At 44.2% G+C, this 27,409-nt stretch overlaps 2 protein-coding genes across 3 annotated transcripts in view; one reads left to right on the top strand and one right to left on the bottom strand.

Annotated features, from left to right (window-relative positions):
* The first annotated feature begins 910 nt into the window (after positions 1-910).
* LOC115157392 (alpha/beta hydrolase domain-containing protein 17A) lies at positions 911-5,154 on the top strand. 2 transcript variants are annotated; one of them, XM_029705599.1, is made up of 6 exons: positions 911-1,136; positions 1,828-1,907; positions 2,035-2,450; positions 2,684-2,878; positions 3,307-3,486; positions 3,786-5,154. In XM_029705599.1, exons 3-6 carry the CDS (start codon positions 2,038-2,040, stop codon positions 4,009-4,011), a joined length of 1,014 nt encoding a protein of 337 aa, XP_029561459.1. In that variant the 5' UTR covers positions 911-1,136; positions 1,828-1,907; positions 2,035-2,037; the 3' UTR covers positions 4,012-5,154. The 2 variants fall into 2 exon arrangements, with proteins under 2 accessions (XP_029561459.1, XP_029561458.1); XM_029705598.1 differs by having other exon boundaries at positions 2,032-2,450.
* Positions 5,155-9,700: 4,546 nt separating this feature from the next.
* Positions 9,701-27,409, bottom strand: part of LOC115157391 (GRAM domain-containing protein 2B) — a 29,117-nt gene continuing 11,408 nt past the window's right edge. The window contains exons 11-12 of the mRNA XM_029705597.1: positions 12,494-12,604; positions 9,701-11,789 (exon numbers count right to left, since the gene is read on the bottom strand). Of these exons, the coding sequence (XP_029561457.1) occupies positions 11,771-11,789; positions 12,494-12,604 (130 nt within the window). The 3' untranslated portion in view covers positions 9,701-11,770. The remainder of the gene's footprint in view (positions 11,790-12,493; positions 12,605-27,409) is intronic.

The raw sequence follows: 27,409 nt of genomic DNA, 5'->3' as shown, positions 1-27,409 counted from the left end.
TACATTTAAAACCAAATACTTTTATACTTTACTCAGGTAGTATTTTACTGGGTGACTTTGACTTTTACTTGAGTCTGCCAAGGCACCAGCTAAATTAAGGCAGTTATAACATTTTAAAAACATTACAATACATTCATAACAGTTTTCACAACACACTATGTGTGTGCCCTCAGGCCCCTACTCCATTACCACATATCTCCACTGGCCTATCAGCATCTCTCTACACACAGAATAAACTCCAAACAAATGAACATTAGTGCAGTGGCATAACTTTTAAAGCAATACATAGTCTGTCAAATTTGAATAAATAAACGCTGGTAAAGAAAGTAAACACATACCTCAGTACAATTGACCACACCGCAAACATTTCTTAAAAACGCAAGGTTCTAAAAATAGTTATCCAGCAGACACAGCAAAACAACACACCACACAGACTCCACAAACTTCGGGTACAAATGTTCTCATCCCCACACTGGTATAAGTGGCACTTTTATACTTTTTGACCAGACCTCTCCCCTTACAAAAAGAGTACAGTATAAGTGCAGTTAGAGTGCAGTATAACTGCAGTATGTTGCAAATACTGCCTCCAAAATAACACTGTGGACTGCAGTTGCTGCACTTTTACTTTCAAAACGTAAATATTTTTTGTAAGCGTCTAATTAGGGTCCAAGAGGAATCGCTCGCTCCCTCCCTCGCTGTCTCACACACACACAAACAAGCACAAACAAGCACACACACACACACACACACACACACACACACACACACACACACACACACACACACACACACACACACACACACACACACACACACACACACACACACACACACACACACAATACAATCTGTGAAACCGGCAAGTTTGTGAAATGTAACATTGTAACTCGGCCTATCAATTCACTGCCAAAGGGCTACGCCCTCTCTTTCCATCACTTCCGGGTCTAGTCGGACGGGGTTGTGAAAGAAATGGTTGTCACGATATTTAGCTAGCCAATCTACAAATGACAGATACATATAAAATTATACAGAGTACACTATCCATGTCAGGGTCCAAGAAGGATTTTCGCAGTATTGTGCAACTTTGTTTCATAGACAGGACTATTTTATCTTGTCTGCAAACCCATCGTGAATTGGTAAGTTAACCTAGTGAACGTTAGCTAACGTTACTATACCTGATTGATGTTTTGACACGTAGCTTAGCCAACTAGCACTTGCTGCACCACCTAGCAAGCTATTTAACGATAGCTAGCTAGCTAACGTCATTGCACTGGTTTAGCTAGCTAAACATTTCCTCCTTTCCCAAGCTATATTTTTGGACACATTATGTCCGGTAGCTACGCTAACGTTAGTGCATCAAGCTAGCCAACGTTAACTTGGGCTTTCCGTATAATTGAGCAACAACGTTTACAGAGTGATTCACCGTAATATGCAGTATGATGTCGAAGCTTTACCTATCACAATGCTTTTCATGCTAGTTGTAACCAGAGGTGGCTGTTAAGCTAGGTTGCTAGCTAACGTGAATACATAGTCATTAACGTTATGTGCGACGTTAGGACGTTGTAGCTAGCTAACGTTAGCGTGTGAATTCTGATATTATCCTGCATCGTTGACTAGCTGGTAGCTAACTTTACGTTTTTCTATTCCTGCAAAGCTAACATACTACGCCTGTGCCAAGAGGTCAGGACCTTTGTTATGGCATGTATCCACAGGGTCACTGGTTCAAACCCTGCTGTGACTGACCCACCTCACAGAATAGTGTGGTAGAAGGCTAGCTAGGCGGGTAGGTCTGTACTGTGTTCATAACTAATGCTCTTGTTGCCCAAGACTGCTGAGTGACTGAACCAGGTGGTGTTGGCACCTTTGTGTGCCATCTCATTCCAAGTCCCAGAGGAACCTTAATACAGGTAGATTATTTTCTCTACACCATCACAGATGCTCCTTCTGTCAGTGTGTCATGTGTACTGTTTGATAAGCTGTTTAGTACACTCACTTTCTCTCTCACCTCCCCCTCCTTCTGCCTGTCTTCAGTAGAAGATGAACGGCCTGTCCATTAGAGAGCTCTGTTGCCTGTTCTGCTGCCCTCCTTGCCCCAGCCGCATCGCAGCCAAGCTGGCCTTCCTCCCTCCAGAGCCCACCTACTCCATGCTGCCTGACCCGGAGGCTACAGCTGCGGCAGCAGCCGGGACCACGCCAGGGGGTGCTCCCCCCTCTCTGGGGGCTCCTGGCCTGCGCTCCCGGCTGGGTGGCGGTGCAGGAGACAGAGGTGGAGGTGGAGGTGGTGGTGGTGGTGGGGGAGGCGGAGAGGGCAGGTGGAAGCTCCATCTGACAGAGAGGGCAGAATTCCAGTACAATCAGAGAGAGCTGGACATGACAGACGTGTTCCTCACCAGGTCCAGCCGGGGGAACAGGGTGGGCTGCATGTACATCCGATGTGCCCCCAACGCCAGGTGAGAGGAGAGAGAGAAGAGCTAGATTAGTATAGAGATGATGGGTCGCAACATTTCTCTTGCTCTTTTTCACAACAAGGGAGTTTGTGCAGGTTTTTCTATTTATAGAGATGCATGAATTATAGAGTTCTATTTTGGTGTTCTTTTTTTATTCTATGATTGTATACATCACCATTTCCTCCCTTGTTCTCGTCTTTATTTTCCTCTAACTGTTCTACCTCTCCCTCCCCCAGGTTCACAGTGCTATTCTCCCATGGTAATGCAGTAGATTTGGGTCAGATGAGTAGCTTCTACATTGGCCTGGGCACGCGTATCAACTGCAACATCTTCTCCTACGACTACTCTGGCTACGGTGTCAGCACCGGAAAACCCTCAGAGAAGAACCTCTACGCTGACATAGACGCTGCCTGGCACGCCCTGCGCTCGCGGTAAACGGCTGTTACACATACACACTTTTGTATTGCTATTCTTGTGGGGACCAAATAATTGATTCCCATCCAAAATCCTATTTTCCCTAACCCTAAATGTAACCCTTAACCTAAACATAACCTAAACATAACCTTAACCCTATGCCTAACCTCAACCCCAAAACTATACTTAACTCCTAACCGTAACCCTTAACCCTAATTGTAACCCTAAACCTAAAATAGCAGTTTTCTTTGTGGGGACTGGCAAAATGTCCCCAATTTTCCTTGGTTTACTCTCCTTGTGAGTACTTCTGGTCCATACAAGGATAGGGTAGTGCTGAGCTGAAAACTGTACACACGTTACCCTTCAGGAGTGCACAACAAGAAGGCCTATTCTGGTCATCTCGGCTGTGTTTTTGTTTACTCAGTTATCTGTGTTTGTGTCCCAGGTATGGCATCAGCCCAGAGAACATCATCCTGTATGGGCAGAGTATTGGCACAGTACCAACGGTGGACCTGGCGTCCAGGTTTGAGTGTGCTGCTGTGGTGCTCCACTCCCCTCTCACCTCTGGCATGAGGGTGGCTTTCCCCGACACCAAGAAGACGTACTGCTTCGATGCCTTTCCCAAGTGTGTTTCACACACACACACACACACACACACACACAAAAACACATTAGAATGCTTCATTTAGATCCACAACAACAGAATTTGTCACAAAGGCCTACATCTTTGGATATGAATAGATATTGTCTCCTCAGCTATAAGCACGTTAGAAAACAATCGTACACATATGACATAAAATAAACTATGACTTCAAGGACAGGTTATGAAGCGTAACTCAAAGCTGCTTATAGACAGACTCCTTACGTGACTTATAAACGTGAGTATAGACTACTTACAAAATGCTTGTGCCATGTGTATTGCAGCATAGAGAAGGTGTCTAAGATCCCATCCCCGGTGCTGATCATCCACGGGACGGAGGACGAGGTGATAGACTTCTCCCACGGCCTGGCTCTGTTTGAGCGCTGTCCCAAGGCCGTGGAGCCACTCTGGGTGGAGGGGGCGGGACACAACGACATAGAGCTGTACAGCCAGTACCTGGAGAGACTACGACGCTTCATCAACCAAGACCTGGCTGCAGCACACGCCTGAGTGAGGAGGAGGAGGAGGAGGTGAGGATGTGTGTGTGTAAGGAGCTGTGCAACAACATCAAACTACAGCCTTAAGTCTGTAGAAAAGGAGCATCCACTATGCTGTAAATCTGTCTGGCTGTGTGTCTGGCTGTGTGTCTGGCTGTGTGTCTGGCTGTGTGTCTGGCTGTGTGTCTGGCTGTGTGTCTGGCTGTGTGTCTGGCTGGGTGTCTGGCTGGGTGTCTGGCTGGGTGTCTGGCTGGGTGTCTGTGGTTGAGGGTGTGTGCATTGACTCATGGAAATGAAGGATCTTGATATGGACACATGTCAGACACCTGGATACGTGTTCCTAGAGACTTCCTGAGGCAGAGCATTTGTGCACTACGAACTGTCTTCTCTGTGTACATGTATGTATGTACAACTCCCAGAGCTGAAGATGCTCTCTGTATGGACCTGAGCTGACATTACTCCTCCCTGTGTCTGCAGTGGACATCTGTCTGTCTACTTTTATCTGTCTTTCTCCCTGTCTCTCTAATAATGAACATCTCTCTCTGGATTTCTTTCAACTATCCTGCCCTAACTAAGGACTAGGGGAAGAATAGAACTGGCATTTGAGAGTCTAAGAGAAAGTCTGCTCTCCTGTGTGTTTGTCTTTGGCTGTAGAAGAGTTGAAGGTTGTAATAACTGAGTGAGAGTGGGGAATGAAGGATGTACTGCAGTATTACTCTGACTAGTTGTTTGACTAGTTGCCTGTCCATATTATCTAATGTGTCTGAAGTGAAAGGGTTGTGGAGACATTGATGTCTCTGAAGCCTGAGATGAACATGGATAGTCTGATCCCAGATCTGTTTATGATCACCAACAGATCTTGAATCAGGCAACAACAAAAACATAGCTAGTTTGTTTTGTTCTGTAAGGAGACCTCTGTGTCTCTTGATAGATTCCTAATGTGAATGAACTATAGTGGAAAAAACGTTTGAGAAAATAATGTATTTTCATTTATATACAGTCTTCTCTGTGGCTCTTGAGAAGACGGGTCCGTTGACTGTTATGACGATAGAGAGAGCAGGACTGATGGTCAATTGCAGTGGATGGTGTCCGTGAGGCCATCTCCACTGGCATTTTCTGTTACATTTGATCGCACATTTACACTATATATACAAAAGTATGTGGACACCCCCCTCATAAGTGGATTCGTCTATTTCAGCCACACCCGCTGCTGACAGGTGTATAAAATCAAGCACACAGCCATGCAATCTCCATAGGGGAACATTGGCAGTAGAATGGCATTTCTGAAGAGCTCAGTGACTTTCAACGTGGCACCGTCATAGGATGCCACCTTTCCAACAAGCCAGTTCATCAAATTTCTGTCCAGCTAGAGCTGCCCCGGTCAACTGTAATTGCTGTTATTGTGGAATCTTCTAGGAGCAACAACGGCTCAGCCGCGAAGTGGTAGGCCATACAAGCTCACGGAATGGGACCGCTGAAGTGCGTAAAAATTGTCTGTCCTCAGTTGCAAAACTCACTTCCGAGTTCCAAACTGCCTCTGAAAGCAACTTCAGCACAATAACTGTTTGTGGGGAGCTTCATGAAATGCGTTTCCATGGCCAAGCAGCCGCATACAAGCGTAAGATCACCATGCGCAATGCCAAGCGTCGGCTGGAGTGGTGTAAAGCTCGTTGCCATTGGACTCTAGAGCAGTGGAAACGCATTCTCTGGCCTGCACAGAGCCCTGACCTCAACCCTATCAAACCCCTTTGGGATGAATTGTAACGCCGACTGCGAGCCAGGCCTAATCGCCCAACATCAGTGCCCAACCTCACTAATGCTCTTGTGGCTGAATGGAAGCAAGTCCCCGCAGCAATGTTCCAACATCTAGTGGAAAGCATTCCCAGAAGAGTGGAGGTTGTTATAGCAGCAAAGGGGGACCAACTCCATATTAATGCCCATGATTTTGGAATGAGATGTTCAATGAGCAGGTGTCCACATACCTTTGGTCATGTAGTGTATGAAATGGTTGTTCACTTTGCTGCTATTCATCTGTCACTCACATAGGACTATTCCTGAGGACTATTCCTGAGGACTATTCCTGAGGACTATTCCTGAGGACTATTCCTGAGGACTATTCCTGAGGACTATTCCTGAGGACTATTCCTGATGAGAAACAAATGGCGTTATAGCGTCTTATAAATATAACACTAACTGACTTTCTGAGATCTGAAAGGAATACATAATCCTTAATTCACATTCATCCTAAATCTTTACTCATGCATTTTTCTCTCAAAGTAATAAAAACGTGTATAGCGGAGCCACAGAGTTCGTCGAAATGTTCCATGGTGGTTCTAAGTCAATAGCATGGAGCCAACATGGATGCCAGTTTCTTGAACTGATGATACAATGTCTGGTGTATAGGAGCTTTTCTATGGTGGCAGTATTGATCCAAGCCATAAACGAGCCTTTCACTGTTAGTGTGGTGCAGGTTCCACCACATCAGTCCACACACACACACAGAGCGCGCAAGCATGATAAGCAGGTCTTAAGTTCAGCACTATTGTACAAAGCATCCAAAGTGTAGTTGAAAATATAATATTTACGTTTGTGTCTCCTTTGCATTGTTGACTACCTGACCCTGCCCCCAGAAAGACCAGAAGCAAGGACTCTAGGAATGACCTAGTCATAGAATACTGAAGTTACTGTCAGTAAAAGTAACTCTCTATTGAGGGGACACTGTATGTTGATGATTAAACAATACATAACACTGCAGTCATCCTAGGTGAAAGTGGCACTTTGTAGGTGGCTGTTTTTCTAGGATCATTTTGAACAGGTACCTATTCTATTTTCACAGTATGCTGTGTGTTACCAGACCTAAGCTGGTGGAAGTCCCTCAGGCTTCCGTGCCAGACTCTTCAGGGTTCTAGACTCTTCAGGGTTTTAGGCTGGTTAGGGTTCTAGGCTCTCCAGGGTTCTAGGCTCTCCTAAGATACAATGAGACTAGACCTGACTGTCAGTTGTCATTACTGTACACTACTGTATGGGTTCTTGCTAAGGTCTCTGAATATAATGGGGAATAATAAACACAGTGGTTCATTGAGACTGAATAGAGAATAGTCTCACTTTACCCTATGATGACCCTATGATAATGAAGTGAGGTGTTGATATTCTGACAACTTTATGCATGTCCATTATTTGTGTTGGGGTGGGGTATATAACTTAGTGCGTGTGATGCCAGAGGGAAAATGTCAACTCAAGGTATCGTACAATATAGTGCTTTTTAAACGGGGGTAATAGATTTAGTTGTTTTTTATTACTGAAACTAAACTAATGTATTGTTTTGACTTTTGTGCTAAAGTTTGGATGGGGAAAATGCTGGGTGGGGTTAGAACATGAGGGTGTGGTTTATATATGGTTATCGTAGTTATCTATTCTGTTTATTATGATTTGTAATATGAAAAAATGACTGACAATATGATGTAATGTCATTAATTCAGGGGACTGAATCTTGACCTTTTTATTGACAATGGGGAAAAAACAATAAACAATTCTGTACAAAAATATAAACTTGTTGTTGATTCTATGTTGTAAAAACAAATGACAGAATTTGTGAATCCATTTAGTACAATGGAAAGAAAAAGTATGTGAACCTTTTAGAATTACCTGGATTTCTGCATAAATAGGTCATAAAATTGCATCTGATCTTCAAGTCACAACCATAGACAAACACAGTCTGCTTAAATTAATAACAAACAATTAATTTTTCATCTCTTTATTGATCATACCGTGTAAACATTCACAGTGCAGGTATGTGAACCCTTGAATTTAATAACAGGTTGAACCTGCTTTAGCAGCAATAACCTCAAACCAACTTTTCTGTAGTTGTGGATCAGACCTGCACAACAGTCAGGAGGAATTTTGGATCATTCCTCTTTACAAAACTGTTTCAGTTCAGCAATATTCTTGGGATGTCTGGTGTGAACTGCTCTCAATCGGGTTGAGGGCAGTACTGACTGGGCCACTCCAGAAGGCGTATTTTCTTCTGTTCAAGCCATTGTTGTTGATTTACATCTGTCTAATAGGTTGTTGTCCTGTTGCATCACCTAACTTCTGTTGAGCTTCAATTGGCGGACAGATGGCCTTACATTCTCCTGCAAAATGTCTTGATAAAGTTGGGAATTCATTTTTCAGTCTGATAGCAAGCTGTCCAGTCCCTGAGGCAGCAAAGCAGCCCCAAACCATGATGCTCCCTCCACCATACTTTACAGTTGATGAGGTTTTGATGTTGGTGTGCTGTGCCTTTTTTTCTCAACAGTGTTGTGTTCCTTCCAAACAACACAACTTTAGTTTAATCTGTCCACAGTAGCACTGTGGAACATCCAGGTGCACTTTTGCGAACTTCAGACGTGCAGCAATGTTTTTTTGGACAGCGGTGGCTTCTTCCGTAGTGTCCTCCCATGTACACCATTCTTGTTTAGTATTTTAGGTATCGTAGACTCGTCAACAGAGATGTTAGCATGTTCCAGAGATTTCTGTAAGTCTTTAGCTGACACTCTAGGATTCTTCTTAACCTCATTGAGCATTCTGCGCTGTGCTCTTGCAGTCATCTTTGCAGGACGCCACTCCTAGGGAGAGTAGCAACAGTGATGAACTTTCTCCATATATAGAGTTTGTCTTACCGTGGACTGATGAACATCAAGGCTTTTAGAGATACTTTTGTAACCCTTTCCAGCTTTATGCAAGTCAACAAATCTTTGGTCTTCTGAGATCTCTTTTGTTCGAGGCATGGTTCATGGCAGCGTAGCCTAGTGGTAAGAGCGTTGGACTAGTAACCGAAAGGTTCCAAGTTCGAATCCCCGAGCCGACAAGGTACAAATCTGTCGTTCTGCCCCTGAACAAGGCAGTTAACCCACTGTTCCTAGGCCGTCATTGAAAATAAGAATTTGTTCTTAACTGACTTGCCTAGTTAAATAAAGGTAAAATAAATAAACATAAGGCAATGCTTCTGGTGAATATCAAAATCAAATTTTGTGAGATTTTTATAGGGCAGGGCAGCTCTAACCAACATCTCCAGTCTCATTGATTGGACTCCAGGTTAGCTGACTCCCGACTTCAATTATCTTTTGGAGAAGTAAATAGCCTAGGGGTTCACATACTTTTCCCAACCTACTCTGTGAATGTTTAAATGATGTAGACAAGAAAAATACAATTTGTGTGTTATTTGTTTAAGCACACTGTTTGTCTATTGTTGTAAAATGTATGCAGAAATCCAGGTAACTTCAAAGGGTTCACATACTTTTTCTTGTCACTGTAATTACAGTGCCTTGTGTATGAACTATCAATACATTTTTATTTACAGACATTCAAGAACTGTGTTGAGAATATTTTTTTGAATGGCTTAGAAGTAGCTTATTTTAAATACACTTGTATACATCGAAAGTATACTACACTGATTGATATAGTACTAATCATGGTGTACAGTATTTCTGTTTAATTGCTCTTGGTTTTGAGGGGAGAGTGCCCCCTGCTGGCCTGTTAGTGCCACTGACAGAAAGATGCCATTGAGTCATTCTATTAATTAAGTAGAAAAAGTTCTGAAATTAATTTACACTATCATTAAATAATTTAATTTCAGATGAAGTAACTTCTGACTTCCATTATTCCTTTACAAAGAGAACAACATTCATTATTCCTTTACAAAGAGAACAACATATTCATTATTCCTTTACAAAGAGAACAACATATTTATTATTCCTTTACAAAGAGAACAACATATTTATTATTCCTTTACAAAGAGAACAACATATTCATTATTCCTTTACAAAGACAACAACATTCATTATTCCTTTACAAAGAGAACAACATATTCATTATTCCTTTACAAAGAGAACAACATATTCATTATTCCTTTACAAAGACAACAACATTCATTATTCCTTTACAAAGACAACAACATTCATTATTCCTTTACAAAGAGAACAACATATTTATTATTCCTTTACAAAGACAACAACATATTCATTATTCCTTTACAAAGACAACAACATATTCATTATTCCTTTACAAAGACAACAACATATTCATTATTCCTTTACAAAGAGAACAACATATTCATTATTCCTTTACAAAGACAACAACATATTCATTGCCAGTTACGCTGAGACCAAGGAATAGTGCCGTAAGCCAAATTGATTTTAGGAGTGGACTGACAAAAAAAATAAAATGCTTTGTGTGAAGTCAAGTTTTTCCACATTTCTGACAGGTCTGAGGTTTTAGTGATCCGTCTCCTCAAATGATCAGGGGACCCACATAAATGTATATTAACAATTACCTAGCTCATGAGATTACATTTTAATTGAGACCCTTTATATACTGTAGTTTGGTGTACTGTGGCTTTGGTATTTAGTCTTCCTACTGTAGGCATTATTTCACATCGGCTCACACTGCGCACGCCACTAGCTCAAGAAACATGTCTATGCATGATTCAAGTTATTTTGATGTGCAACCTAATCCAGTGATTGTCATGAATTTTGGGTTGACAATTAGACTATAGTTGCTATTTTACTGTCAAAATAGGACTCCAGAATTTCCATGAGTTTTTTTTTTATTTGAGAGATTAATTACATGTTTTATGTGCACTAACTAAAATCATAGGCTAATTAATGTGTGGTTCAACACCTGAGGAAGTGGAAACTCAAAACGCATTAATTAGATCACAAACTAAATATATTACCCATCACAGGTGAGGGGAGGTTTGCTCATAAAGATGGCTGGAATGGCGTAAATGGAATGGTATCAAGCACTTGGAAACAATGTTTTTGATGTGTTTGATACCATTCCATTAACTCAGTTGTAGCCATTACTATGAGCCGTCTTCCACAATTAAGGTGCCACCAGCCGCCTGTGATACCCACTGCTAGTAGCCATGTATTCATCCAACCATAAATGTGATGTCCTAAAAAACTTTAGTTGTAGGCTACTACCCATGAAACCTATGCACGTTTTGAGCACACTCCGCTCCATATCTCAAAGCCATATAAAATGTCTTGATTGTAAAATAGTTGCTATTGAGAGTTGAGAAATAAAGATTATACCTACAGAAAGCTGAAACCCTCATCTCATCGACAGGGACAATTGGATGAAGCTTCCAAAGCTGTTTTTTTTCCCTCAATTTTTTGAAATGTTATATGAATAAATGTTTCTCTCGAGCGCATCGGAGGAGAGGAGAGTGGCTCGCTCACCACAGCAGCAGGCCCCAGCGAGGGCACAGGTGCAGGGAAGACACTTTCATTACAGGAATCATGAGGATAATGCACTTTACTGTTTGGCAAAATCATTGCTTTAGCTGTCCCAAAATTAGGATGTTTTTCAATGAGGTGACCATGTAGAATATGCTCTTTCTACGTTTACAGGCACCCTTTTCATGTTTTTATGATCTATGATCTTGGCTGTCTAACTGATGACAGAGTTGAAGCAGGTCATCTTTGCTGATGCTGCGTTTGACTTTCAATGTGAGTTTGTGTGACCTCAGCCTAGCAGAAAACCGGGCCATCTTAATCTTTTATATACTCAGGGCATATTACTATAAGAGTTTATTTTTTTATTTTATTTTGACCATTTCTATCTTAACAAGCTCACGGGCAGCTGGCCATGTCACCTTTTTCTGTTTTATTTATAATTTAAAAAAGTGTGTCAATTTTTGACCAGCCCAACCAACAAAAAAATGGTCCAGCCTGTCTGGTATTTGCCAGAATATCCAAATGGCCAATCCTCCCTCGCTGTAGGTCTCTTCAGGCTGTTTCCTGTTCCCTGGAATGAGGAGGGACCAAATCACTCTCCCAGATATTATCACACATAAGCATGCATACTCATGCACAAGTACGCTTGCAAACACCTTTAATTACATGAAAGTGAAGACTCAAATACCCACGATGGGTGTTCCCGTAGATTAGGATTATGTAATAGTGGAGTGATTTCTTGGAAAACAGGTGTCATTCCACTGGGCCTGTTTTTCACCTAACGTCCTGTGACGACCTAACCTCCTGTGACGACCTAACCTCCTGTGACCTAACGTCCTGTGACCTAACGTCCTGTGACCTAACGTCCTGTGACCTAACGTCCTGTGACCTAACGTCCTGTGACCTAACGTCCTGTGACCTAACGTCCTGTGACCTAACGTCCTGTGACCTAACGTCCTGTGACCTAACCTCCTGTGACCTAACGTCCTGTGACCTAACGTCCTGTGACCTAACGTCCTGTGACGACCTAACGTCCTGTGACCTAACGTCCTGTGACCTAACGTCCTGTGACGACCTAATGTCATGTGATCTCTGCTGCTGATACAGTACACGGTACCTCTGATGTCTGAGAACACTCTCTCTCTGTCTACACAACCGGTTTGATCTACCTTGAATGGTTTTTAAATTGTCAAAGTTTGTAGTTCCTTGAAATTCACATCAGAGCATAGAGTCATCTGTGGAAAACTACCCCATTGTGTGTGTGTGTGTACTCACTCTCTGAGGTGTATGGAGAACTCCGGCAGGGCTCCTAGAGAACTCAGCTGCTCCTCCAGAGCTACGATCCGCAAACCGATGTACCCCGATGACAGTAGTAGCAACACCGCCCTACACAGGCACACATACACAAAAGAGGTGGTGGTTTTAATGTGAAAACAGTTAGATGGGTAAGATACAGTAATTCCTGATAGCTTGTAATCAGCTTGTGTTTTACTTTCACCTCCGTCACTCAGCACTCAGTATTACTCTGAACTGTTAAACCTCCCTGGGCGATCCATACCTGAGTGCACTCTCGTTGTCGGCACCGATTGCTCAGTGCAGATCAATCATGAGGAACCAGGCATAAGTACTGTATGTCAATCAAGGACAGACAGCGGCAGGTAGCCTAGCTGTTAAGAGCGTTGGGCCAGTAACCGAAAGGTCACTGGTTTGAATCCTGGGCTGGCAATGTTTTAAAAATGTGCCGTTCTGCCTTTGAGCAAGGCAGTTAACCCCCAACAACTGCTCCCTGGGAGCCAATGTTTTGGATGTGGATTTAAGGCAACCCCCCGCACCTCTCTGATTCAGAAGGGTTGGGTTAAATGCGGGAAGAAACGTTTCAGTTGAATGTGCAATTAACTAGGTATCACCTTTCCCTTCCCTAATCTTTTACAGGAAACCTCCCTGGGCAATCCATATCTGTCAGGGTACAAGCTAGTTGTTCAAACAGAAGTCTGGGTAAATACGCAGACATAATTGTCACAAATATAGGTTATTTCAATCAAATGTATTTATAAACCTTTTTTTACATCAACAGATGTCACAAAGTGCTATGACTATTTAACTGACTATTTAACAGAATAATACTATAACTTGGGAAGTCTTTCTTTTCCTATTCTTTATCGTTTATATTGTTGAATACTGTTTCATCTGAAAGGCAATTTCTCCACAGTGCTATGGTTCTGTGTGTGTTGTAAAATCTCTGTGAATCTGTAGCATTTAGCTATCAGTGTAATTCAATATGACTTGATGAATCCCCTGAGGGGCAATTAGAAGGTATTGGCAAAGCACAATTTCATCTATCCCCCACAGTCCACAGGTAACTAATGAAAGAGCAAGCACAGGAGACCGTAGCAAGGAAAATCTATCTAGGTAAGAGTGAAGAACCCTTGAGAGGAACCAACAACTGGCTGTATGGGTAAAAGTTCAGTGTATTACAGCCTTGATCATCTGGAGAACACCGTGTTCAGAGAACCAACCTATCTCACATCCATCTGTCTACTCATCTCTTCAGCAATTTACCCAGCTATAAACAGCCTATCAGTTAGCAGGGTCCATTCCTCAACGGCTCCGAGCCAATCCAGAAAGACAACATACCAGACAGACTGTTGGGAAGACACCTACACTTCCTGGAAAAAGGCTTGTCTGTGATCATGAATAACAGAATGATATGTGACTCTTTATTTAGATTTTCTTGGCCCATCCACCATCCCCCCTCGTCAGAGGACAAAAACAAACTTAGTTTGAACAGCTTTTCTTTTGTTGTTACATGTCCATTCTACACACATTTTACATACATGATATAGTTTTTTTCTACTGCAGAAGTTACATAGCAAGAGTAAAGTAATTTGAAATACATTACATCTGGATAGCAGCGCTGTAGATACTAATACATTACAACGGAACGATTTGACTAGTGCAGTGTTAGCTAGCTAGCTACATAGCTGTCTTTGTCATAGCTTGATAATTGTGTAGTTTAGTAATTATCGAGGTTAGCTAGGTTAGCTAGCCAGCTATTTCCGTCCCCCGCGACGCCATTGTTCCATACCCAGCCAACTATTACCGACGAGCAGCATTGTAGAAACTAAATACATTACTGATACATTAAATACATTATTGATTAGTGTTATGTTATGTTAGCTAGCTACAAAGTTGCTTTTGTATAATAGCCAACCTCTACCGACTAGCAGCACTGTAGAAACTATTACATTACAACGGAACGACTTGATTAGTGTAGTGTTGTGTTAGTTAGCTAGCATTTTCGTCATTTTAGTCAATAAGATTTTCGCAACGTAAGCTTAACTTTCTGAACATTCGAGACGTGTAGTCCACTTGTCATTCCAATCTCCTTTGCATTAGCGTAGCCTCTTCTGTAGCTTGTCAACTATGTGTCTGTCTATCCCTGTTCTCTCCCCTCTGCACAGGCCATACAAACGCTTCACACCGCGTGGCCGCTGCCACTCTAACCTGGTGGTCCCAGCGCGCACGACCCACGTGGAGTTCCAGGTCTCTGGCAGCCTCTGGAACTGCCGGTCTGCGGCCAACAAGGCTGAGTTCATCTCAGCCTATGCTACCCTCCAGTCCCTAGACTTTCTGGCGCTGACGGAAACATGGATTACCACAGATAACACTGCTACTCCTACTGCTCTCTCCTCGTCTGCCTACGTGTTCTCGCATACCCCTAGAGCATCGAGCCAGCGGGGTGGTGGCACTGGAATCCTCATCTCTCCCAAGTGGACATTCTCTCTTTCTCCCCTGACCCATCTGTCTATCTCCTCATTTGAATTCCATGCTGTCACAGTTACCAGCCCTTTCAAGCTTAACATCCTTATCATTTATCGCCCTCCAGGTTCCCTTGGAGAGTTCATCAATGAGCTTGATGCCTTGATAAGTTCCTTCCCTGAGGATGGCTCACCTCTCACAGTTCTGGGTGACTTTAACCTCCCCACGTCTACCTTTGACTCATTCCTCTCTGCCTCCTTCTTTCCACTCCTCTCCTCTTTTGACCTCACCCTCTCACCTTCCCCCCCTACTCACAAGGCAGGCAATACGCTTGACCTCATCTTTACTAGATGCTGTTCTTCCACTAATCTCATTGCAACTCCCCTCCAAGTCTCCGACCACTACTTTGTATCCTTTTCCCTCTCGCTCTCATCCAACACTTCTCACTCTGCCCCTACTCGGATGGTATTGCGCCGTCCCCACCTTCGCTCTCTCTCTCCCGCTACTCTCTCCTCTTCCATCCTATCATCTCTTCCCTCTGCTCAAACCTTCTCCAACCTATCTCCTGACTCTGCCTCCTCAACCCTCCTCTCCTCCCTTTCTGCATCCTTTGATTTTCTCTGTCCCCTATCCTCCAGGCCGGCTCGGTCCTCCACTCCTGCGCCGTGGCTCGACAACTCACTGAGAGCTCACAGAACAGGGCTCCGGGCAGCCGAGCGGAAATGGAGGAAAACTCGCCTCCCTGCGGACCTGGCATCCTTTCACGCCCTCCTCTCTACATTTTCCTCTTCTGTCTCTGCTGCTAAAGCCACTTTCTACCACTCTAAATTCCAAGCATCTGCCTCTAACCCTAGGAAGCTCTTTGCTACCTTCTCCTCCCTCCTGAATCCTCCTCCCCCTCCCCCCCTCCTCTCTCTCTGCGGATGACTTCGTCAACCATTTTGAAAAGAAGGCTGATGACATCCGATCCTCGTTTGCTAAGCCAAACGACACCGCTGGTCCTGCTCACACTGCCCTACCCTGTGCTTTGACCTCTTTCTCCCCTCTCTCTCCAGATGAAATCTCGCGTCTCGTGACGGCCGGCCGCCCAACAACCTGCCCACTTGACCCTATCCCCTCCTCTCTTCTCCAGACCATTTCCGGAGACCTTCTCCCCTACCTCACCTCGCTCATCAACTCATCCTTGACCGCTGGCTACGTCCCTTCAGTCTTCAAGAGAGCGAGAGTTGCACCCCTTCTGAAAACACCTACACTCGATCCCTCCGATATCAATAACTACAGACCAGTATCCCTTCTTTCTTTTCTCTCCAAAACTCTTGAACGTGCCGTCCTTGGCCAGCTCTCCTGCTATCTCTCTCAGAATGACCTTCTTGATCCTAATCAGTCAGGTTTCAAGACTGGGCATTCAACTGAGACTGCTCTTCTCTGTGTCACGGAGGCTCTCCGCACTGCTTAAGCTAACTCTCTCTCCTCTGCTCTCATCCTTCTAGACCTATCTGCTGCCTTTGATACTGTGAACCATCAGATCCTCCTCTCCACCCTCTCCGAGCTGGGCATCTCCGGTGCGGCCCACGCTTGGATTGCGTCCTACCTGACAGGTCGCTCCTACCAGGTGGCGTGGCGAGAATCTGTCTCCGCACCACGTGCTCTCACCACTGGTGTCCCCCAGGGCTCTGTTCTAGGCCCTCTCCTATTCTCACTATACACCAAGTCACTTGGCTCGGTCATATCCTCACATGGTCTCTCCTATCATTGCTACGCAGACGACACACAATTAATCTTCTCCTTTCCCCCTTCTGATAACCAGGTGGCGAATCGCATCTCTGCATGTCTGGCAGACATATCAGTGTGGATGACGGCTCACCACCTCAAGCTGAACCTCGGCAAGACGGAGCTGCTCTTCCTCCCGGGGAAGGACTGCCCGTTCCATGATCTCACCATCATGGTTGACAACTCCCTTGTGTCCTCCTCCCAGAGTGCTAAGAACCTTGGCGTGACCCTGGACAACACCCTGTCGTTCTCCACTAACATCAAGGTGGTGACCCGATCCTGTAGGTTCATGCTCTACAACATTCGCAGAGTACGACCCTGCCTCACACAGGAAGCGGCGCAGGTCCTAGTCCAGGCACTTGTCATCTCCCGTCTGGATTACTGCAACTCGCTGTTGGCTGGGCTCCCTGCCTGTGCCATTAAACCCCTACAACTCATCCAGAACGCCGCAGCCCGTCTGGTGTTCAACCTTCCCAAGTTCTCTCACGTCACCCCGCTCCTCCGCTCTCTCCACTGGCTTCCAGTTGAAGCTCGCATCCGCTACAAGTCCATGGTGCTTGCCTACGGAGCTGTGAGGAGAACGGCACCTCCGTACCTTCAGGCTCTGATCAGGCCCTACACCCAAACAAGGGCACTGCGTTCATCCACCTCTGGCCTGCTCGCCTCCCTACCTCTGAGGAAGCACAGTTCCCGCTCAGCCCAGTCAAAACTGTTCGCTGCTCTGGCACCCCAATGGTGGAACAAGCTCCCTCACGACGCCAGGACAGCAGTGTCAATCACCACCTTCCGGAGACACCTGAAACCCCACCTCTTTAAGGAATACCTGGGATAGGATAAAGTAATCCTTCTAACCCCCCCCCCCCCCCCAAAAGATTTAGATGCACTATTGTAAAGTGGTTGTTCCACTGGATATCATAAGGTGAATGCACCAATTTGTAAGTCGCTCTGGATAAGAGCGTCTGCTAAATGACTTAAATGTAATGTAATGTAAATGTAGATAGCACATTATACACTATATTATTATAGAACATAAGCTTTTAAATCCACCCCTCAGCTACTCTCAGTCCATCCCACCTATCTCCCTAACACCACCCCTCAGCTACTCTCAGTCCATCCCACCTATCTCTCTAACCCCACCCCTCAGCTACTCTTAGTCCATCCCACCTATCTCCCTAACCCCAGCCCTCAGCTACTCTCAGTCCATCCCACCTATCTCCCTAACACCACCCCTCAGCTACTCTGTCCATCCCACCTATCTCCCCAGCCCTCAGCTACTCTGTCCATCCCACCTATCTCCCTAACCCCACCCCTCAGCTACTCTCAGTCCATCCCACCTATCTCCCTAACACCACCCCTCAGCTACTCTCAGTCCATCCCACCTATCTCCCTAACACCACCCCTCAGCTACTCTGTCCATCCCACCTATCTCCCTAACACCACCCCTCAGCTACTCTGTCCATCCCACCTATCTCCCTAACACCACCCCTCAGCTACTCTCAGTCCATCCCACCTATCTCCCTAACACCACCCCTCAGCTACTCTCAGTCCATCCCACCTATCTCCCTAACACCAGTATCAGCTACTCTCTGTCCATCCCACCTATCTCCCTAACACCACCCCTCAGCTACTCTGTCCATCCCACCTATCTCCCTAACACCACCCCTCAGCTACTCTCAGTCCATCCCACCTATCTCCCTAACACCACCCCTCAGCTACTCTCAGTCCATCCCACCTATCTCCCTAACACCAGTATCAGCTACTCTCTGTCCATCCCACCTATCTCTCTAACCCCACCCCTCAGCTACTCTCAGTCCATCCCACCTATCTCCCTAACCCCACCCCTCAGCTACTCTCTGTCCATCCCACCTATCTCTCTAACCCCACCCCTCAGCTACTCTCAGTCCATCCCACCTATCTCTCTAACCCCACCCCTCAGCTACTCTCAGTCCATCCCACCTATCTCCCTAACCCCACCCCTCAGCTACTCTCAGTCCATCCCACCTATCTCCCTAACCCCACCCCTCAGCTACTCTCAGTCCATCCCACCTATCTCCCTAACCCCACCCCTCAGCTACTCTCAGTCCATCCCACCTATCTCCCTAACACCACCCCTCAGCTACTCTGTCCATCCCACCTATCTCCCTAACACCACCCCTCAGCTACTCTCAGTCCATCCCACCTATCTCCCTAACCCCACCCCTCAGCTACTCTCAGTCCATCCCACCTATCTCCCTAACCCCACCCCTCAGCTACTCTCAGTCCATCCCACCTATCTCCCTAACCCCACCCCTCAGCTACTCTCAGTCCATCCCACCTATCTCCCTAACCCCACCCCTCAGCTACTCTCAGTCCATCCCACCTATCTCCCTAACCCCACCCCTCAGCTACTCTCAGTCCATCCCACCTATCTCCCTAACCCCACCCCTCAGCTACTCTCAGTCCATCCCACCTATCTCCCTAACCCCACCCCTCAGCTACTCTCAGTCCATCCCACCTATCTCCCTAACCCCACCCCTCAGCTACTCTCAGTCCATCCCACCTATCTCCCTAACCCCACCCCTCAGCTACTCTCAGTCCATCCCACCTATCTCCCTAACCCCACCCCTCAGCTACTCTCAGTCCATCCCACCTATCTCCCTAACCCCACCCCTCAGCTACTCTCAGTCCATCCCACCTATCTCCCTAACCCCACCCCTCAGCTACTCTCAGTCCATCCCACCTATCTCCCTAACCCCACCCCTCAGCTACTCTCAGTCCATCCCACCTATCTCCCTAACCCCACCCCTCAGCTACTCTCAGTCCATCCCACCTATCTCCCTAACCCCACCCCTCAGCTACTCTCAGTCCATCCCACCTATCTCTGTAAACTGCCCTCTTATGATTACAATGTGCCATATATTTTTTAACTGTGCTGTGATTTTTAACCTGTATAATTGCATAGTATCTACTGATTGTAAGTTAAAGATAAATATTTTTACTAAAAGTATTATTATATTGTTGATTGATTATGGCTTTCCAAATCTCCCAACAGTGCTATTTGTAGGGTTACTTTTTGGATAAATGTTGTGATTTTTCAGCCATTCCTGAACTTAAAATACACTACATGACCAAAAGCATGTGGACACATGCTCATCGAACATCTCATTCCAAAATCATGGGCATTAATATGGAGTTGGTCCCCCCTTTGCTGCTATAACAACCTCCACTCTTCTGGGAAGGCTTTTCACCAGAACAGGGGTTCTTAAACCTTTTCAGCCTGGGGCCCGAGCTTGTGAAAACATGTAACTATATGTAAATATGGGTAATGAAATGAAATATAATAATATAAATAGCATGTTTCTTTTTTTCCCATGAAAAACACTTACATATCTGTCTAGGTTGGAACTGTTGCTGTTAAAATATAGTTTTCATTCTGAATAAACTGACTGATCACATCACACAGATGTAGACCAGAAAACACACACACAACCTCATTTTTTGATAGTGCAACCCTAAGTAACAGTACAGATGAACATTTCAAGCCTACTTGTATTTTAACAGCAATAGTTTCAACCTAGGCTTGTTTTCACCAATAATTTCTACAGTAAGATGTACAGTAGGCCTGATCATTTTCATCTTCATATGTAGTTACTTAGGGTTGCACTATCAGTAGCTAGCTAGCTTGCTTTGGCTAACGTTAGCTATCTAACTATTAGCTGTGTACAAGGGAATTGTACTCACATCTACTATGAGAGATAGTACTCCCTCATTTCTGCGTATCACCTGTTATAAAATAACAACAATGCCTTGATGCTGACTGACTTTTCCACTGTCGAAGCACTGTTTCCTGAAGCATTCTTTAGGGGGTTTACCGTCATGCTCAGCGTTGCCAGGTCCAGTTCACATTTCTAACCCAAAGACCACTGAAAACCCACACAGAAGGCCTGAAAACTACTCCAAATAAATGTTTTAGCAGCAAGAGAGGAGTTACCACATGTATCCATGAAACCCTTTTCCATAACGTTATTGAGCGAATTAAGGAATATCTATTTCAACTTTATCGATGTAGGCTAAGAAGCAAAATTCGGTTTACCAACAAAATAAAAAATCCTTACAAGTTTGAGAATATGTTCAAGACAGAAGATAAATCGCCCTTATTAAACTCTCCAGATCATTTTCTATTTATGGATGTTGATTTAACTGGTTTTGACTTCTATGATTAAACAATAAGGCCCTAGGAGGTGTGCTATATGGCCAATATACCACAGCTAATGGGTGTTCTTTGGACATAGCCCTTAGCTGTGATATATTGGCCACAAACCTCTGAGGAGCCTTTTTTGCTCTTATAAACTGGTTAACAATATAATTAGAATAGTAAAACGTTTTTTTTTGTCATTCCCATGGTACACCTCTGATATATCATGGCTTTCAACCAATCAGCATTCAGGGATCAAACCACCCAGTTAATAATTAATGCTGCAGAAATGTTTTGGTACCCTTCCCCAAATCTGTGCCTCGACACAATCCTGTCTCGGAGCTCTACAGACAATTCCTTCGATCTCATGGCTTGGTTTTTGCTCTGACATGCACTGTCAACTGTGGAACCTTAGACAGGTGTGTTTCTTTCCAAATCATGTCCAATCAATTGCATTTACCACTGGTGGACTCCAACCACGTTGTAAAAACATCTCAAGGATGATCAAAGGAAACAGGACGCACCTGAGCTCAATTTTGAGTTTCATAGCGAAATGTCTGAATTCTTATGTAAATAAGGTATTTTTCTTTTTTCTTTTTAATACATTTGCAAAACATTCTAAAAACCTGTTTTCGCCTCGCTATTTTCGCTTTCGCATAAAAACCTGGTCTCCGAGTGGCGCAGCAGTCTAAGGAACAAGAGGCGTCACTACAGACACCCTGGTTCGAATCCAGGCTATATCACATCTGGCCGTGATTGGGAATCCCATAGGGCGGCGCACAATTGGCCCAGCGTTGTCCGGGTTTGGCCGGAGTAGGCCGACATTGTAAATAAGAATTTGTTCTTTTTTTATTTTTTTATTTCACCTTTATTTAACCAGGTAGGCAAGTTGAGAACAAGTTCTCATTTACAACTGCAATCTGGCCAAGATAAAGCAAAGCAGTTCGACACACACAACAACACAGAGTTACACGTGGAGTAAAACAAACATACAGTCAATAATACAGTAGAAAAATAAGTCTATATACAATGTGAGCAAATGAGGTGAGATAAGGGAGGTAAAGGCAAAAAAAGGCCATGGTGGCAAAGTAAATACAATATAGCAAGTAAAACACTGGAATGGTAGATTTGCAGTGGAAGAAAGTGCAAAGTAGAAATAGAAATAATGGGGTGCAAAGGAGCAAAATAAATAAATACAGTAGGGGAAGGGGTAGTTGTTTGGGCTAAATTATAGATGGGCTATGTACTGGTGCAGTAATCTGTGAGCTGCTCTGACAGCTGCTGCTTAAAGCTAGTGAGGGAGATAATTGTTTCCAGTTTCAGAGATTTTTGTAGTTCGTTCCAGTCATTGGCAGCAGAGAACTGGATGGAGAGGCGGCCGAAGGAGGAATTGGCTTTGGGGATGACCAGAGAGATATACCTGCTGGAGCGCGTGCTACAGGTGGGTGCTGCTATGGTGACCAGCGAGCTGAGATAAGGGGGGACTTTACCTAGCAGGGCCTTGTAGATGACCTGGAGCCAGTGGGTTTGGCGACGAGTATGAAGCAAGGGCCAGCCAACGAAAGCGTACAGGTTGCAGTTGGTGACAAAATGGATGGCACTGTGATAGACTGCATCCAATTTATTGAGTAGGGTATTGGAGGCTATTTTGTAAATGACATCGCCGAAGTCGAGGATCGGTAGAATGGTCAGTTTTACAAGGGTATGTTTGGCAGCAAGAGTGAAGGATGCTTTGTTGCGAAATAGGAAGCCAATTCTAGATTTAACTTTGGATTGGAGATGTTTGATGTGAGTCTGGAAAGAGAGTTTACAGTCTAACCAGACACCTAGGTATTTGTAGTTGTCCATATATTCTAAGTCAGAACCGTCCAGAGTAGTGATGCTGGACAAGCGGGCAGGTGCAGGCAGCAATCGGTTGAAGAGCATGCATTCAGTTTAACTTGTATTTAAGAGCAGTTGGAGGCCACGGAAGGAGAGTTGTATGACATTGAAGCTCGTCTGGAGGGTTGTTAACACAGTGTCCAAAGAAGGGACAGAAGTATACAGAATGGTGTCGTCTGCGTAGAGGTGGATCAGAGAATCACCAGCAGCAAGAGCGACATCATTGATGTATACAGAGAAGAGAGTCGGCCCAAGAATTGAACCCTGTGGCACCCCCATAGAGACTGCCAGAGGTCCGGACAAACAGGCCCTCCGATTTGACACACTGAACTCTATCAGAGAAGTAGTTGCTGAACCAGGCGAGGCAATCATTTGAGAAACCAAGGCTATTGAGTCTGCCGATGAGGATGTGGTGATTGACAGAGTCGAAAGCCTTGGTCAGGTCAATGAATACGGCTGCACAGTATTGTTTCTTATCGATGGCAGTTAAGATATCGTTTAGGACCTTGAGCGTGGCTGAGGTGCACCCATGACCAGCTCTGAAACCAGATTGCATAGCGGAGAAGGTGCGGTGGGATTCGAAATGGTCGGTAATCTGTTTGTTGACTTGGCTTTCGAAGACCTTAGAAAGGTAGGATAGATATAGGTCTGTAGCAGTTTGCGTCAAGAGTGTCCCCCCCTTTGAAGAGGGGGATGACCGCAGCTGCTTTTCAATCTTTGGGAATCTCAGACGACACGAAAGAGAGGTTGAACAGGCTAGTAATAGGGGTTGCAACAATTTCGGCAGATAATTTTAGAAAGAAAAGGTCCAGATTGTCTAGCCCGGCTGATTTGTAGGGTTCCAGATTTTGCAGCTCTTTCAGAACATCAGCTGACTGGATTTGGGAGAAGGAGAAATGGGGAAGGCTTGGGTGAGTTGCTGTGGGGGGTGCAGTGCTGTTGACCGGGGTAGGGGTAGCCAGGTGGAAAGCATGGCCAGCCGTAGAAAAATGCTTATTGAAATTCTCAATTATAGTGGATTTATCGGTGATGACAGAGTTTCCTATCCTCAGTGCAGTCTTAACTGACTTGCTTTGTTAAATAAAGGTTAAATAAAATTTTTGTTTAAATTGTCATTATGGGGTATTGTGTGTAGATTACTGAGAAAAAAATAAGGAATAAGAATAAGGTAACTAATTGTAAAACATGTCAAGGGGTCTGAGTACTTTCCATAGCCAGTGTGTGTGTGTGTGTGTGTGTGTGTGTGTGTGTATGTATATATATATATATATATACTGCTCAAAAAAATAAAGGGAACACTTAAACAACACAATGTAACTCCAAGTCAATCACACTTCTGTGAAATCAAACTGTCCACTTAGGAAGCAACACTGATTGACAATAAATTTCACATGCTGTTGTGCAAATGGAATAGACAACAGGTGGAAATTATAGGCAATTAGCAAGACACCCCCAATATAGGAGTGGTTCTGCAGGTGGTAACCACAGACCACTTCTCAGTTCCTATGCTTCCTGGCTGATGTTTTGGTCACTTTTGAATGCTGGCGGTGCTTTCACTCTAGTGGTAGCATGAGACGGAGGCTACAACCCACACAAGTGGCTCAGGTAATGCAGCTCATCCAGGATGGCACATCAAAGCGAGCTGTGGCAAGAAGGTTTGCTGTGTCTGTCAGCGTAGTGTCCAGAGCATGGAGGCGCTACCAGGAGACAGGCCAGTACATCAGGAGACGTGAGACTGGTATGAGGGTCCGACGCCCACTGGTGGGGGTTGTGCTTACAGCCCAACACCGTGCAGGACGTTTGGCATTTGCCAGAGAACACCAAGATTGGCAAATTCGCCACTGGCGCCCTGTGCTCTCCACAGATGAAAGCAGGTTCACACTAAGCACATGTGACAGACGTGACAGTCTGGAGACGCCGTGGAGAACGTTCTGCTGCCTGCAACATCCTCCAGCATGACCGGTTTGGCGGTGGGTCAGTCATAGTGTGGGGTGGCATTTCTTTGGGGGGCCGCACAGCCCTCCATGTGCTCGCCAGAGGTAGCCTGACTGCCATTAGGTACCGAGATGAGATCCTCAGACCCCTTGTGAGACCATATGCTGGTGCGGTTGGCCCTGGGTTCCTCCTAATGCAAGACAATGCTAGACCTCATGTGGCTGGAGTGTGTCAGCAGTTCCTGCAAGAGGAAGGCATTGATGCTATGGACTGGCCCGCCCATTCCCCAGACCTGAATCCAATTGAGCACATCTGGGACATCATGTCTCGCTCCATCCACCAACGCCACGTTGCACCACAGACTGTCCAGGAGTTGGCGGATGCTTTAGTCCAGGTCTGGGAGGAGATCCCTCAGGAGACCATCCGCCACCTCATCAGGAGCATGCCCAGGCGATGTAGGGAGGTCATACAGGCACGTGGAGGCCACACACACTACTGAGCCTCATTTTGACTTGTTTTAAGGACATTACATCAAAGTTGGATCAGCCTGTAGTGTGATTTTCCACTTTCATTTTGAGTGTGACTCCAAATCTAGACCTCCATGGGTTGATAAATTGGATTTCCATTGATTGTTTTGGTGTGATTTTGTTGTCAGCACATTCAACTATGTAAAGAAAAAAGTATTTAATAAGATTATTTCATTCATTCAGATCTAGGATGTGTTATTTTAGTGTTCCCTTTATTTTTTTGAGCAGTATACATATATATATATATATATATTATTGTTGCCATATTTGGTCTTTAATAAAGGACAGGCAAAAAAGTTCCCTACTTTCTCTCCCTTCCACTTGCCTCCTCCTTTTTTGCAGTAATGTTGATATCAGCTGGTTGGATAAAGCAAACATTTCCATTTATTTTTGTTATATGCACATGTGAAAACTCCACCTTTCCTATTCATAATATCATTAACAAAGATTATTATTATTGTTCCTTTTTTTCATAAAGATAGTTTTTTATTAGTATATTGGAATTGAACCATAATATTTGTTTAAATATTTGTTTTTGTCTTTTCTGGAGGATGAAACTTGAATTGCAGCCAGCTTTGTACGGCTTTGTTTTTAGAAAGGGTGAACATTTGAACAAGGTTCCATTTTCAATTAACTGAAAATTAGAGGTTGTAATCTGAATAAATGAAAAAGGCAATTTTTGAACAAGCGGTGAGCCGTTCTAATTAATCTACTGGAGAATCAGTTCGGGTTTAAATATAACTTTTATATAACGGATGCTTTTAGTGAGAGGTTTAATGCTTTAATATTTCATAATTGTAGCCCCCCCAAACTCATATTCATTATAAAAATAAGCATGTTTGATTTTGTCTTGCTTGCCGTTCCGGATAAAGTGAAAGATTTTTGGCTCAAATAATTTAAAAGATAAATTGTTTGGCATAGGCAGGGCCATACGTAAATAGGTAAACTGGGATATAACTAAATAATTAATCAGGGTCATTTAAAAAAAATAGACAAGTATTTACCTTTCCATGGTAGCAAGATCTTATCTATTTTTGATAACTTCCTATTAAAATGTGTTGTAGTAAGTTCCTTTATTTCCTTAGGGATATGAGTACCAAGTATGTCCACTTCACCATCAGACCATTTTATTGGTAAACTACAGGGTAATGTAAAAGTAAATTTTTTTTGCAATTCAATATGTAATATGGTACACTGATTTGGGTTGTAATCCAGGGAGGTTAGAAAAACTATATAGATCTTCTATGAGGCTGGGCAGGGATCCACATTGTGGATTTAAGAGGTGTAGAATGACACCTTGGATTTCTAGCCCCTCTATATTATTGTTGGATCTGATTTTAATTTCCATGGCCATAATAAATAGATGTGCAGACAGTGGACAACCTTGTTTTGCTCCTCTTGACAGTTTAATACTTTCTGAGAAGTAGCCATTATTTACTATTTCACACCTAGGGTTACTATACATAACTTTAACCCATTGCATAAGAGATTCTCCTCAATTAAAATAATCCAGGCATTTATATATAAATTCTAGTTGTACTTTATCAAAAGCCTTTTCAAAAGCCTTGCTAGATTTTTCAGTGTTCTATCATTTCAAGTACATGTCTTTTATTATCTCCAATGTATCGTCCATGTAAAAACTCTGTCTGATCAGGATGAATAATATCCGGCTACAGCTTTTTAATTCTATGCATTTTGCTTGGATTTTTGCATCACAGCACTGAGGTCTCAATCAAATTACGGTGAGGTACAGTTACCCACTACCTCTTATCGCCACGGTGGTTGAGTCAATGCACGGGGCGCTTCTTCACTAAACTGGATCTCCGGAGTAAGTACAACCTGGTGCGTATCCAGGAGGGAGACGAGTGGAAGACGGTGTTTAGTACCACCTCAGGGCATTATGAGTATCTCGTCATGACTTACGGGTTGATGAATGCTCCATCAGTCTTCCAAGCCTTTGTAGATGAGATTTTCAGGGACCTGCACAGGCAGGGTGTAGTGGTGTATATCGATGACATTCTGATATACTCCGCTACACGCACCGAGCATGTGTCCTTGGTGCGCAAGCTACTTGGAAGACTGTTGGAGCATGACCTGTACGTCAAGGCTGAGAAATGCCTGTTCTTTCAGCAGGCCGTCTCCTTC

This window comes from Salmo trutta, chromosome 21 (assembly GCF_901001165.1).
Source record: "Salmo trutta chromosome 21, fSalTru1.1, whole genome shotgun sequence".
In the NCBI taxonomy this organism is placed as follows: domain Eukaryota; kingdom Metazoa; phylum Chordata; class Actinopteri; order Salmoniformes; family Salmonidae; genus Salmo; species Salmo trutta.
Note: the sequence above shows the minus strand (reverse complement) of the source record. Positions and strands in the feature narration are given on the sequence as shown.

Bases quoted from the DNA above. Each gene is read 5' to 3' on its own strand.
- LOC115157392 (XM_029705599.1), top strand. From the start codon at position 2,038: ATGAACGGCCTGTCCATTAGAGAGCTCTGTTGCCTGTTCTGCTGCCCT. The intron at 2,451-2,683 runs GTGAGAGGAGAG...TCCCTCCCCCAG, and splicing joins CGATGTGCCCCCAACGCCAG to GTTCACAGTGCTATTCTCCC. The intron at 3,487-3,785 runs GTGTGTTTCACA...TGTGTATTGCAG, and splicing joins TGCTTCGATGCCTTTCCCAA to CATAGAGAAGGTGTCTAAGA.